The 13,914-nt window shown below is 40.8% G+C and overlaps 1 protein-coding gene across 1 annotated transcript in view; it reads left to right on the forward strand.

Annotated features, from left to right (window-relative positions):
* Positions 1-13,914, forward strand: part of LOC111156589 (ADAMTS like 1) — a 934,723-nt gene that overhangs the window by 537,236 nt on the left and 383,573 nt on the right. The window contains exon 3 of the mRNA XM_022517576.1: positions 11,414-11,541. Within this exon, the coding sequence (XP_022373284.1) occupies positions 11,414-11,541 (128 nt within the window). The remainder of the gene's footprint in view (positions 1-11,413; positions 11,542-13,914) is intronic.

Genomic DNA, 13,914 nt, shown 5'->3' on the forward strand with positions numbered 1-13,914 from the left:
TGTTGTGTGTCGCACTAATAATTTGGCCCTTTTCCTATACCCAATGGTCCTTAACCCTATCTGGAGAATCCAACGAAAGCTATGAATCCTCTTTCTGGAAGTATGATAATAACACACATATGCCCAAAATACAGTTTCTGAGTCCTCATAGCACATCTGGAATCCATTACTGGATGCCACCAGCTGTAGACATGGAACTCTAGAAAGTCTCTTAGCAGGGAGTGAACAGTCTAGCTCTGTCTTCTAGAAAGATAACTGGCACCTATGTGGAGGACAGACTGGGGGGGTGATCAAAAACTCAGTTGAGAAGCCTATTGCAATATGCCAAACATGAGGCCCTAGAACCAGAATGAAGACAGTGCAAGGGAGGATAGGGAGAGTAGGAATGGAAGGGAAAGGCATTTCAGGATTGGAATTGATAAGGCCTGGTGTCTGATTCAAGGTAAGAAAGAGCATGTTGAGCAACAAATATTTTGTTATTGTTTGTGTTTCTCTTCTCCCACTAAATTATAAATTTTCTGAAAGGTGTTGCTGCACCAGACTGGACCTGGGAGTGAGCAGAAGCAGAGACATGAGCATTTAGGATGAAGACTTAATATTCATGGAAAAAACAAGTTGCTCCACCAACCAAGAGGCAAAGGGTCAATGGGGCAGTATACTCTGGGCTGATGGACAGTTGCTAGTAGGTACTTAGAATCAGCTGAAACTATTGAAATTATAATCTGGATGGCAGACAATCATATCAGAGCAACAAGTCGACTTGCCAGTTGTCATCTGTGCCTTACTTACAAGAGTTCCTGGCCTCAGAGTATCTAGGGGGTTATAGATGCAGAAGAAATCTGTTGACTATCAACATGAATCTGTATCAAGCAATGACAATGCTTCTGGTATCCTGGCACGCTTGGTTGGTTTGCTTTACATTGGCTATGGAGAACTATTGTCAGGACCTTAAATAGCCCCTCAATTTGATTTACTTTCAAACAGCAAAACTTGTGAAACTATTGTAGTTATTCAAGCTGCTATCTCTAGGTATAGGTTAAAACCAGAGGGGAATGTTATCTATTGAAGATGCAGAGATGTGGTAGCTGAGAAAACTGTTGCTTTTTAAAACAGGTATCTGCATTACAGATGTAGTGCTTTTGACAAAATTCATTTCCTTGTGTGGAGGGTGGGGGTGGCACATACTTGAACTGGAGAAAAGATGTCTTAGAATTTGATACCACTTGGAAATTTTAAGTAACTGGAACTTTCTCTGCCCCCATCTCTGTTCACCTTCTCTTAGCCCCCCAACCCCACCCCATGCTTATGCCATGCCCGATGTATGTTGCTGAGAAACAAATGACAAGTAAACAAGTAATCTAAGACTTGAAACAGAACATACTTCAAAGCCTTCACTGTCTGTTAGATATTTGTCCAAATGTCTTACACTTTTTTCTAAATGACATGTATAATAATTTCACTGATCACTGAGATAGTTCAAAAAAGCAAACACAATCCCTACCCTCAAAGAATTGCAATCTAATTGGGAAGATAACTGGGGTGTCAAATGATAATCCTGAAGAGCTACAATGTCTTGTTTTAAATGTAGCTCATTCTATACTAGCTCTTGCAAATGGAATATCAACTAATTGTAGATGAAGCAGGATATTGAGGTAGTGGAGACCTTATCATTCTCTTACCTTTTCTGGGTACAGGGAATTGAATGCAAGCAAAAGCAGAAACAAGAATGTAGAAAAGAAGAAAATATAGAATAGTGGGTCAAGGAGAATGTTTCAGATTTCAATTCCAAACATTCATCCCACAACGTCCAAATGCCACTTAAGAGAGAAATCACCTGACCACAAGCACAGGAAGAGAACCTAAATCACACCCCAAGCCCTGTGAAGCTTCCTTCAGAGAATTGAGGTAGCACATTTTTTTTTCCCCTTGGCCCAGATGACTCCATGGTCAGCACCAGGAAGAGTCAAGGAAGTTCTAAAATCAGAGCATTGATAGTGGCAGGAAGTTTACTGCTGATTTTTTTTTTTTTTTTTTTTTTTGTAGCTTCTCTATTATCAGCTACAGTTTGAGTTTTTGTCCATGAGGCTCCAAGTCATATTAACTTCTTAACTTTCCAGTTTTCTCAACGAGTCACAAAGTGAGCCTTTTCTCTGTCAGGAATTCTTTCTCCATGATTCCAAACCCCAACATGTGCTTTCCAGAGCCTCAGATGTTTCGTTAGTTCTACAGATGTTTTGTAAATGCATTCCAGCAGAATTTGCCAGGACTGCAGAGGGAATCTAAGGCTGATGGGAGTCACAGTTTGGACAGGGCTCGCGTTAGATGAGATGGAACCGGAAACCAAGACTTCTAACTGGCTCACCAGGAAGTCAGGAATTCACGAGAAGAGCGGAGAAGGAATTTCATTTCAGGGGGTGTTTCAGACATGCCCGTTTTGGGGAGTGGAGGGGTGTGGAAGCCCCTGGAGATGTTTCTTCACTGTTTTCCTTGGTGCTTGGCCTGCATCTTATTTTCCACTGGGGATTTTTATTTTCTAAGTATAGAAAAAAGAGCAACCAAGATGAGCAGCTTCATTTTCAGAACTCCAGGTAAACGGCTTTTTTCACACTTGTGACATACTATAAAGGCTCTGAACTAAACCTCCAAGAGAAAAGGGCCAAGAATGTGATGACCCTTGGCACAAATATGGAAATAAAAGTGGTTTTTAAAAAAAATACTTTATTTATTTTAGAGTGAGAGCTCAAGCTGGGGAGGAGCAGAGGAAGAGGGACAAGCAGATTCCACACTGAGTGTAAAGCCAGACACGGGTCTCAGTCTCACAACCCAGGGATCGTGACCTGAGCCGAAATCAAGAGTCAGACGCTTAACTGATGGAGCCACCCAGACACCCCAGAAATAAATGATTTTTTAAAGCTGCTATAGTTTGTACAGAATACAATTCTCCTATTGTCCAGTTTTCCTTTGTGAAAAAAATGGAGTTACTTGTCTCAGCCTTCTGCTCCTAATTGTGCAACCCCCAGCTTCAGGAGCAAACTATTAAATTAAAGCAAATTGCTACAGTGGAAAAAGAAAACCAGACTGACAGGGTCTTTCTAGTAGAAAATCTCTTTATGCACATATATGATCTGGAAGATCATATTTTAGAAGACATATATATATATATGAATATACATACACATGTATGTACATATACAGCATACATACCTGTTTATGTATACCCTACATATACATGTACATAGGTTTTCATCCGAACTTAGAGTTTGGAGTCTTCATCGGAAAGAATGCATAATAATATTTATATTAATATTCTATCAGCATTAAAACAAATTAGAGTATTTCTATTTGCTAAGTTTATGCTTTTAAAATACTAGAAACTGGGATGCCTGGGTGGCCCAGTGGGTTAAGTCTCTGTCTTCAGCTCAGGTCATGATCTCAGGGTCCTGAGATCGAGCCCTGCATCAGGCTCTCTGCTTGGCTTCCCCCTCTGCCACTCCGCCTATTTGTAATCTCTGCCTGTCAAATAAATAAAATCTTTAAAAACAAAATTAAAAAAGTTCACCATCTTAAAAAAAATACTAGAAACTTACAGCAAGAGAATATTTTACTATGCTTTTCCTCGAGACAAGCTGACTCAAAATACTTAATGACCAGTTGCAAATTTCCTGAATACTGATCTTTGCTCACATCAGCAATTATTGATTTTAATTCAGCTGGCTGTGAAATTGTATTCTCGTGGAACGCTCCAAAATGCCCAGAGGTTTCTCAGCAGTTTTTTAGATGAGCTGTAATCCAGCCTTGTCCTTGGAAAGAATACAAAAAAAATCAAGTTACCATAGCTCTGAAATGAAAATCTTACTGAAGCATTTGACATCGAGCAGAGTCAGGTTTTTGTTTCCTAAAAAGTAAGGAAGTTCTCTTAATTCCATCTTCAAGTTGTTATTCCCACTTAGAGAAAGAATTCTGAGTACAAAATGATTTTTTAAAAGATTTACTTATTTATTGGGGGGGTCACAGGGAGAGGGAGAGATTTTTTTTTTAATTTTTTATTTATTTGAGAGAGACAGAGAGCACAAGCAGGGGGAGGGGCAAAGGAGAAGTAGACTCCCCGCTGAGCAGGGAGTCTGATTAGGAACTCGATCCCAGGACCTTGAGATCATGACCTGAGCTGAAGGCAGACACTTAACTGACTGAGCCACCCAGGCACCCTGAGAGAGAGTCTTAAGCAGATTCAGTGCTGAGCTCAGAGCCCAATGGGGGGCTTGAACCCATGACCCAGAGATCACAATCTGAACCAAAACCTAGAGTCAGCCACTCAACCGACTGTGCCACCCAGGTGCCCCCCAAATAATTTTTTTTAGAGAAAGCAGCATTAGTTTTTGTCATTCTATATAAAAAGAAAATATGTAGTGAGAAATGCTGTTTAAAATGGAAAGAAAGGTCAAAATTTGAAGCTAGGCAGAACAAAAGGTTGTCAGATAACAGGTGTGTAAAACCTGGCTCAACCAGGTGCTAACCCTGTAACTTGTTGGGGAAGGGATGTGTCTATTTGTGGCAGAGATGAAATAATTCACACCAGCATGACAGAAAGGACATCCAGCACTCCACATATGTTCTCATGATTAACCTTCACCATCACCCTAGTCAAAGAAGTATCAATGTCCCCCTTTTGCAGATGAAGAAACGGCTCAAAGAGCTCTGACAATGTGCCCAAGGCAAGTTGACTAATCTGTGACCAGTAAAGTCAGTCTGCGACCCACAGCTGAGCCCTTTCTCCTACATGATCATGTTAGGTTATTCAACCTCGCTGAGCCTCCATTTTCTTGTTAGTAAAATAATGTGGGGGCGGGTGGGAATCCAACCTGACTATGGCTCATTGTGAGGGTTAAATACGATAATTTGGGGGAGATCCCAGCATACTGCCTAGCGCATGGGTACTTACAAAATCCCAGCATTTTGGCCTCCCCAGCAACCCTCAAGGCTCAGGTGTGCTTAGGCGCCCTGACGGGAATGGGAAAGGGGTATGCTAGCATGCATGCGTGAACAGGTGCTGCGGAAGAGAGAAGACAGGAACCCAAAAGTCCTTCTGAGGTCTGCAAAGCTTCGACACCGTGTTACAGAACTGACTTTTCTCCTCGGTAGCAAGGGACAGGCTTCATGCGGTGGCCTCTGAAAGCCCGTGCACTCTGTCACTGGCAGTTCATCATCTTCCCCAGCAGCGCAGCTGTGATAAGAACCAGATGACCTGAATTTCCTAAGCAAAGCCAGCAGCAGGTATCGGGGAACGCGCATGCCTCAGTATCCACACGCTCTGCTCTCTATGAAAAGTGCAGTGAAAAGCTAAGGGACTTTTACAAGAGCCCAGTTACAGCTTAACATCTGTAAGCTACCAAATCAGGGAATCACAGCCCCTCCCACATGAAGTTGGTGGCAGAACCAGGATTCCAGATTGCTAAAGAAGCCAAAGATTAGGTAAGATTTATGGAGACCTGATAGGTGGAGGAGAGTTACAAGTGGAACCTGCGGGTTCATTTTCAAATGAACAGGGACAGGCGGTGTCTGCATGTGGGTTTCTCCGCTTGGCATGAGCTCACCACGGAAAAATGGTCCTCTCATCACCAGGGGGTTGCCCCTCTTTTTAATTTAGAGGGATGCTGACATCCGGTTCGTGCAGTCACATGCATGGCTCCAGATGGCTTAAGCGAAATGCTGTCTTGGAGGAGAGGAAAACCAGAGACTCAGGTGCCTTTGGGCTGATCTTGAAATAGTAAGAATGTCTCACTGTGTCCTCCCAGTAACCCATTTGGTTACATTTGAGGATCTGTTGGGGTTTGAAAAGCAGTTTGCTTAGGAATGTAACTTCATCCATTCTGTGACTTCCATTTTACAAAAACCTATCACCCATTCCCTCAGCACCTTCTTCCATTTATGCTGATTTCCATATAGCTCTACCTCTTGTTCCAGCATTTGGAAAAAATATTTTCCAAGGCTTCTGTATACGTAATGAATAAAACTCCAGAGTCTTTTTGTTGCTAATTTGTGCTTCACCCTACAACATTTTTCGTAAGTCCTGCATAACCAGGCTTCTGGATAAAGTGGTCCATAGGAGGTCATCCTAAGATTCAGTGTCGAAGGTTTGGGGGCAGTGAGAGCGCAGGGAACTCTCACTTCACGTGATTACTCCAAGTGCTTAACTCCTTGTATCTGTCAGGCTTAATTAACACGGTTCACCTGACACTTGGTTACTGATTTCAGAGCAATTGACTCAAACCAACCACAAAACCATCAAGTGAAAACCACATTTAGGTAAATCAGCAATGGCAGGGAAATGATGCCATCCCAAGATTGAGGGATTTAGGGAAGCTATTCCGATCTTCTAATATTTTTGGGTAAATCGGCTGGGGAAACAGTGGTCTTATGCACAGATATTAATAGTTGCCATTTCGTTCTTGGTTATTTTGTAGTAAACGCTCACCAACTCATCTGACACTGTTGCTGAGATGCCCTGCAGTGGGGTCAAGGGTGATCTCTTGGTCACTGTGCTTGAGAGCATCCATGACCTGGTTTCTGAGATGCTGAGAATTGCAATGGTACATTTATGTAACAGAAATCAAATTGGAAAGCATTGGCTTGGGTATATTTTAAAAGCTTAGACTTTTGGTTTCAGAAGCAATCATCATTGCTTCTAGGCAACTCATCATCTAGTCCTTATTTTTTCTGCCTCAATTTCTCTTGCTAGATGCAATTCAACGTTAACACTTAAAAAAAAAAAAAAAAAAAACTGTTGTGAAGAAGAGGAATGTGCATCCCTGAACAAGAGAGAGTAAGCTCCAGTCCCATCTGGACCAGGCACAAAAGTTGTTTATATTGAAGGCCCTTTTAAAAACCGAAATAAGTAAATGCTGGTAGGTCTTAAATGACCTGCAAGGCATTGCTGCATTGACGTTTCTGGTCATAGATGTAAAAATCTAGCAGGTTAAGAGCAGGTAAATCACTTTACTTTCGAACATTAAACATGGATTCAGTTGACATGAATTACGTTTATTCCATTTGATAAAAGACAAATTGGAGATTGTTCCATTTTGAGAAACAGGCCCACAGCTTACTTCTGGGTTTCCGTGTGATGGCTCTCAGAGCAATGTGGGCACTTCGTGTGTCTAGTTGTGCCGAGACTTGTCACCTGTAACAAGATAAGATTTTAGTCAACACAGCATTACCTGAGAGCCATTTGGGTGCTGCTTTAGACAAGGAACATTAGAAACAAACAAAAACAAAAAAAACAAGCAACTTTGGCACAGACATTGAAACAATTTGTTTCTCTAGAAAGGCAAAATCTCAACTATACATTTTTTCCAAAATATCTTACCCTGAGAGCAGCCAGAGGGAAACCTCCCAAGGATTTGGCATTCTGGTGTTCTTATCTCACATGGAAATGGGATTCACATGTGAATGCTGCATAGGGCTGGGGTTTTTTGTGTTTTGTTTTTTGGGTTTTGTTTTTGTTTTTGTTTTTGTTTTTTCGCAGTTGTAATGGTTGGATAGTATCGTAATTTGTGATCACTCATCTTACTCATTTTAATTGTTTCATGAATCCTAGCATTTGTGATGTTGGTTTTCCTCTCAGATTTATTTAATTTGAATAGAATGAGGGACATTGCATCGGACAAATGTATGTTTGTCACATGAGGAGTCACGGCATCCAGCAAATACCATAGCTCTCGACAGAACTCCTTCCAGTCCCACAGAGCAAACTAAAAGGGAGCCAGAGGATGTACAATAAACTCGCTAAAAATCTGAGGCATGAATTTAATGGGTATATGGACAATGTATAGTTCATTGCCAAAGAGTCTTTTCTCCCTCAGTATATAATTAGGCTCTGGAAACCGGGTGCCCCATATTGCCTTGATTAGAAATTCATTTTATTAATCCTAAAAACCAGGCTTTGGAGCTCAGTTAAATACGTCCTTTAGAAAAAACAGACTTTGGGGTAACCAGTGTGTTTCTGTTACTCATTCTATCCCACATTTTGTAGGGTCCTCAAACTACTGACAAATCATGTCACGAGGCAAATGCAATCCGCAGGTGGCTGGAGGTTCTGCTGTGGGAACATCTGGGTTTACAGAGAGATGACGACTTAGGAGTAGAATGTTGCAGGTAACCCCGCAGGAAGAAACACTAGTACATTCCCAGAGCACCTCCTACAACCTTTCAGAGTGCATATGTGTTTATAAATGATGGTAGCAATAAATAATGGAAATAAGAATGGCAAATGCTTATATCGTATTAATTTAAGCCCTATTAACTTCTAAAGAATATATGTATATATTTTTTGTGATAAAATGTATAAAATTGACCATTTTAGTCATGTTTAGGTCTACTGTTCAGTGACATTAAGGATGTTCACATTGCTGTACAACCATCACCACCATCCATCTCCAGGTTTCTCTCCATTTTCCCAAACTATAACCATGGACTCATTATTGCCCATTCTTCCCATGCCCCTTCCCCTGGCGACCACCACTCTACTTTCAGTCTCTATGGATCTGACTACTCGGGATGCCTCACAGAGTTTTTGTCCTTTTCTTTCTTTCATGTCTGGCTTATTTCTCTTATCATGATGTCTTCAAGGTTCACCCATGTTCCAAATGGATTTTAAGGTGGAGTATTATTCTGTTGTGTGTATCTGTCACCTCTGAGTTATCCCGTCATCCAGTGATGGGCACTCGGGTTGTTTTCAACCTTATGTGATTTTTTTTTTTTAAGATTTTATTTATTTATTTGACAGAGAGAGATCACAAGCAGGCAGAGAGGCAGGCAGAGAGAGAGGGGGAAGCAGGCTCCCCGGTGAGCAGAGAGCCCGATGTGGGACTCGATCCCACGGCCCTGGGATCATGACCTGAGCTGAAGGCAGAGGCTTTAACCCACTGAGCCACCCAGGTGCCCCATTATGTGATTTTTTTTTTTATATGTTAACTTGTTTTAATTCTCACAATCCTAGTCTTTATGATCCTTATTTTCTCATCAGAAACAGAAGCGTTAAGAGATCACAGCAGAGAAATTCTGGAGACAGGATTCTGCTCCAGGCTGAATAGGTCCTTCAGTCCATGCTCCTAACCAATATGCTAGCCTGGGCTAGCCCTTTACAAATGATTTATGAATCTAAATAAAGCTCGCATTAGTTAGATAAGCCTTGATCCAACACTCTGAGGTGAGGTTTCTGACGTCACTCATCCAGGTTTTAAAAGTTCCAAGGAGTTGTCAGTTTGACAACAGAGCCCCACAGCTCTGATCCGTAAAGAAGCCCATTACTGCAAAAAAAAAAAAAAAAAAAAAAAAAAAAAAAAAAAAAAAAAAAACCATTTCCTGAGAGGCTAGAGAATGTTCTTTTCTTTTTCAGGAGTCCCTCCTTTTTGGATGATAACACCTTGACTAGACCTATGTAGGCCATGAGAAGGAGATTAAAAAAGTAAAAATAACCATAACATCAATAACAAGAGGAGTTCCCACTTGTAGACCTACTATGTGCCAGTCACCTTACTTACATTATCTCAGATTCCCCCAATGCTTCATAAGAGGTGAACCTCCTGTCACCTCCATGTCCCATCCTTCCACAGTATTGCATGCCACCTGTGCACTCTCTTCAGAGGGAAACCTGAAGATGAAATGATCATTTTGTCTAAAATGTTTATTTTCCTTAGGGTTTGTTTTTTCCCAAATTTAAAGAGTTTTGAAATTGTTCTGTTTTCCATAAATATGTTCTTGATTGATAGGAGAAGATACCATCTTTAATGTGTGGATATCATCTTTAATTTACTCAGTGGAATAATTTGACCCCAGTTTACATTAGCTATTTGTAGAACCATTGCTATGGATTCAGTCGTGGCCCCCACTGTGATTCATATCTTGAAGTCCTAAGGCCCCATGGAGTGGTATATGGAGATGAGGCCTTCGGGAGGTAATGAGTTTAGATGAGGCCATGAAAGTGGGGATGGGATTAGTGTCCTTAGAAGAATGGACACCACAGAGCAAGCTCTTTTTCCTCTCTCTCTCTTTCTCTCTCTCATACAAAGCAGAGGCCATGTGAGTGCACACTGAGAAGGTTGCCTTCTGTAACCCAAGGGGAAAGTTCTCACCAGGAGGCACCCATGCCATCACCCTGTTCTCTGACTTTCAGCTTCCAGAACTATAAGAAAATAAGTTTTTATTGTTTAAGCCACCCAGTCTGTTATTCTGTGATGGCAGCTTAAGCTGACTTATACAACTATGTACGCACCTATATGACATTCTCAATTTATAATAATGGGCAATATTTATTAGTGTTTTTACTCTGAAATTAGTCCCAGGCTAGGTGAATTTAACTAATCTTCTTATATAATATGTCTGTGTGTGTGCACATAGAGGTATGGTTATAATATTATGCCCATTTTATGGAAAGGGAAATTATAGCATAGGTAGGTGGCAGTTTAATTGTTCAAGGACACATAGTAAAAACAGAATCCATATCCAACCCAGGCAGTTTCTAACTCCAGAGCCTATTCTGTTAACTATGGCATAAATTTTATCTTTGACTCTTAGGAGAAAAGTAAGGCTCAACGTGGAGACCAGTGCAGATTTCACTAGAAGCCTGTTAGTATCAAGCAGATCTGTCTGTCAAGAGGCCGTCCAGCATTACTGAGGTTACTTCATGCAGTTATTCTAATTAACAAGTCTGAAATCTGGAAATGATGTTCCTTTAAACATTAAAAAAAAAAGTCAATTGTATGAAATGTTAAATTTTGGAAGGTCATACTGATAAGCACATTTCAAGTTTCTTAGAGCAGAAACATCTCTGACAACAGCTTCTCTGTTTTCACAGAGAGGTAGTAGAGCAGAAGACTTCGGAGCCCAGGACAAAATTGTGACTCCTTTTTTTTTCTTCTTTCAAAGATTTGATTTATTTTAGAGAGAGAGAGAGAGATAGCACAAGCAGGGGACAGAGGGAGGAAAGGGAAAAGCAGACTCCCCACTGAGCAGGGAGCCCAATGTGGGGCTCGATCCCAGGATCGTGGGATCAGGACCTGATCCAAAGGCAGATGCTTAACCAACCGAGCCACCCAGGTGCCCCAAATTCGTGATCAGTGCAAAATTTATTTTTGTGCAATTTATCTTCCTCTCCCCCAGATTCCTATTTCTTGCCCCTTTTCTCTTTGCTCCATTGCCCAGTCTCTTGTCCCTTTTAGTCATGGTCCAGGGTCCCTAAAGTCAAATATGCCACTCCCCAAACATACACACATAATTAAATCGGAAAGAATCTGATTCATGTTTTCGTCTCCAGCAAGGCTACCATAGACCTACTTAAAGAACACCCTCCCTTCAGGATGCATGTTTTAGGGTTCAGTGGGGACATGATACTGACCTCCCCTTTTTTTTCTCACAGAGCTCCAGGACGGCACGCTCTGAGGAGGACCGAGATGGCCTGTGGGATGCTTGGGGCCCATGGAGTGAGTGCTCACGCACCTGCGGTGGAGGGGCCTCCTACTCGCTGAGACGCTGCCTCAGCAGCAAGTAAGTCCTACACCCCAGAGGGTGGGGAGTTTGTAAGGCCCAGCGATAGCAGGCTCAATGGATACTTTTGTGACTGGGTATATCCAGAACTTTTGGTGCTGTACAAATCCAGACGAAAGGAAGGTACCAAAAATTAAATCTGTGCATCTATAGCTAGGGTACTTATATATTTTGAGGTGACAAGTAATCTTCTCTCATTTACCAAGCAAATTTTGTCTGTTTTCTTGTTAAAACTGGAAGGAGAATTTATGGTTGGAAATAGACCTAGTATGTTAAGCTCCATAATATCTTGGACTTGTTAAATCAGCTTAATTACAGTGGCAAGACTAGCAATAATATTAACATTGACAACACATTCAGTTTCTGGTGGATTCCAGTGCCATCAAGCACTTCACAAATGAGTGATATGTTGGTTTGGTGTTTTTGATGTCGCAATGGCTGGAAGTTCCCTAAGGTTATTCAGTTCAATGAATGATGAAGTTTGCACATAAAGAGATTTGGGTGAACAGAAACTGCTGTGGGAATTGGGCATGGGCGTGAGGGCAGTGGGGAAGGTAGAGAGTGGCTAATGGGTTCTAAGCTGAAAGTAAAGGCCTAGAGACTTTAGAATGAAAATCTACTTGGAATAATAATTCAGAGCTGTATCTTGAGCTGTGTGGTCTATGACTAGATTTTTCTCCAAACTCTAAAATCCAAAGTATGATAGTAATATTTTTAATGAAAGATTTTTATTGACACTGAAAAGGGTTACATGTGACAAGTTAAAAGTTTTGATGGAAATAACTATATATTATAAAACATGAAACAGAAGAAGGAAAAACACATATATCCGCTGATTCTTGTAGACTTTTCATAAATAGCAGAAAGTAGTAAGACGTAGGTTCAGAAAAATGTCAACTTACTCTAATGAGTAAGACTTTCTTGGAGTCAAAATCCAAGTTTCATTCCTTTCTCTGTTCCCCAGGCTTGCACATGGTCTGAGAGATCGGTGTTCCTTTGCTAAATGCACTATAAATGGAGACCATTTTGGTTCCAGGCAGATCCAGGTGGAAATGATGTACCCTGGGAAACCCAGCGAAAGCGTATATCCTGCAAGAAACCAGATCAGTTCTAGTATTTAGCCACGCCCGGGTTTGGGTCTAGTCTGAAGATGGAGCTGTTGGATTGCCACCACTAACATATTTGTTTGTCATCTTTGGAGGCCAGTTTCATATCAAACCAGATCTCTGCACTGATTAGGAAAAACAGACCTTTCATTTTTACGATTCACCTCTTATCTTAATCTTAAAACTTCCTCCATCTGTGTGGCATGATGCTACATGATGAGAGCACCATGAGCTATAACTGATAACACATCCATCAGTAAAGCCAAAATGTACAAATTTGAAATGTTCCTATTATGCAGTTTTCTCAGATTACCATGCCTACAGGAGTGAGCCAAAGCATGTGTCTCACAAAGGCTGGGAAGGAGTGTCTGGGAGCTTTCATACTGGTTCACTGAGGATAGTGCTATGGTGTGAGAATCTTGTACTGAGTGAGAGATGGACAAGCAACTTAAGGGATAAATTACAATCACAGGTAGAACTCTATCATTTGACAAAGCATCAAGTATTGATGTTATGTGAAATTCACAACTACCCTTAAAAAAATCATGTAGTAACTAAGACTCCAAATGTTAGCATTTTATTAAGATACTATAAAGGATATCAGCTGTCATCTACTCACAATGAATTGGAAAAGTAAAATGTAAATTCTAAAAATATAAACATATAGGCTGTATGTCCTTATTTGACGTGAAACTATTGAAAAAAAAATACATCGGGTGGCTGGGTGAGAGACATTGGGGACGGTATGTGCTATGGTGAGTGCTATGAATTGTGTAAGACTGATGATTCACAGACCTATACCCCTAAAACTAGTAATATATTATATGTTAATTAAAAAGAAGATTTAAAGTCCTTAAAAAGACACAAGCCTCACACCTTATGTAAGGATTGACTGGAATTATGTAATATCTCTAAATGCAAAACCTTGCAGAAGAAAAAGAGGCAGAATATGTTGTGGCCTTAAGTTGGTCACAGATTTCTTAGATACAACAGTAAATTCATGAACGATAAGAACAAAAAAAAAAAAAAGAAAGAAAAATACAGTAAGTAAACTAATACAGTAAGTAAACTCATAGGAAGTTAAACATTGGGGGGAGGGGCACACCACCAGCCCCTGGATGGTCCTCTGTGGCCTTTTTAATCATTTTGAATATCTAATCAACTTAATGGATTTTCTCTCCTTTCCACTCCACATTTAGACATCCAAATTTCGTTTGATCACCTTACACTCTTGAGAAAGATCAGAGGTTATCAATGTACATGTCCT

This window comes from Enhydra lutris, unplaced genomic scaffold, assembly GCF_002288905.1.
Source record: "Enhydra lutris kenyoni isolate GAN:26980312 unplaced genomic scaffold, ASM228890v2 scaffoldscaffold47, whole genome shotgun sequence".
Taxonomy (NCBI): domain Eukaryota; kingdom Metazoa; phylum Chordata; class Mammalia; order Carnivora; family Mustelidae; genus Enhydra; species Enhydra lutris.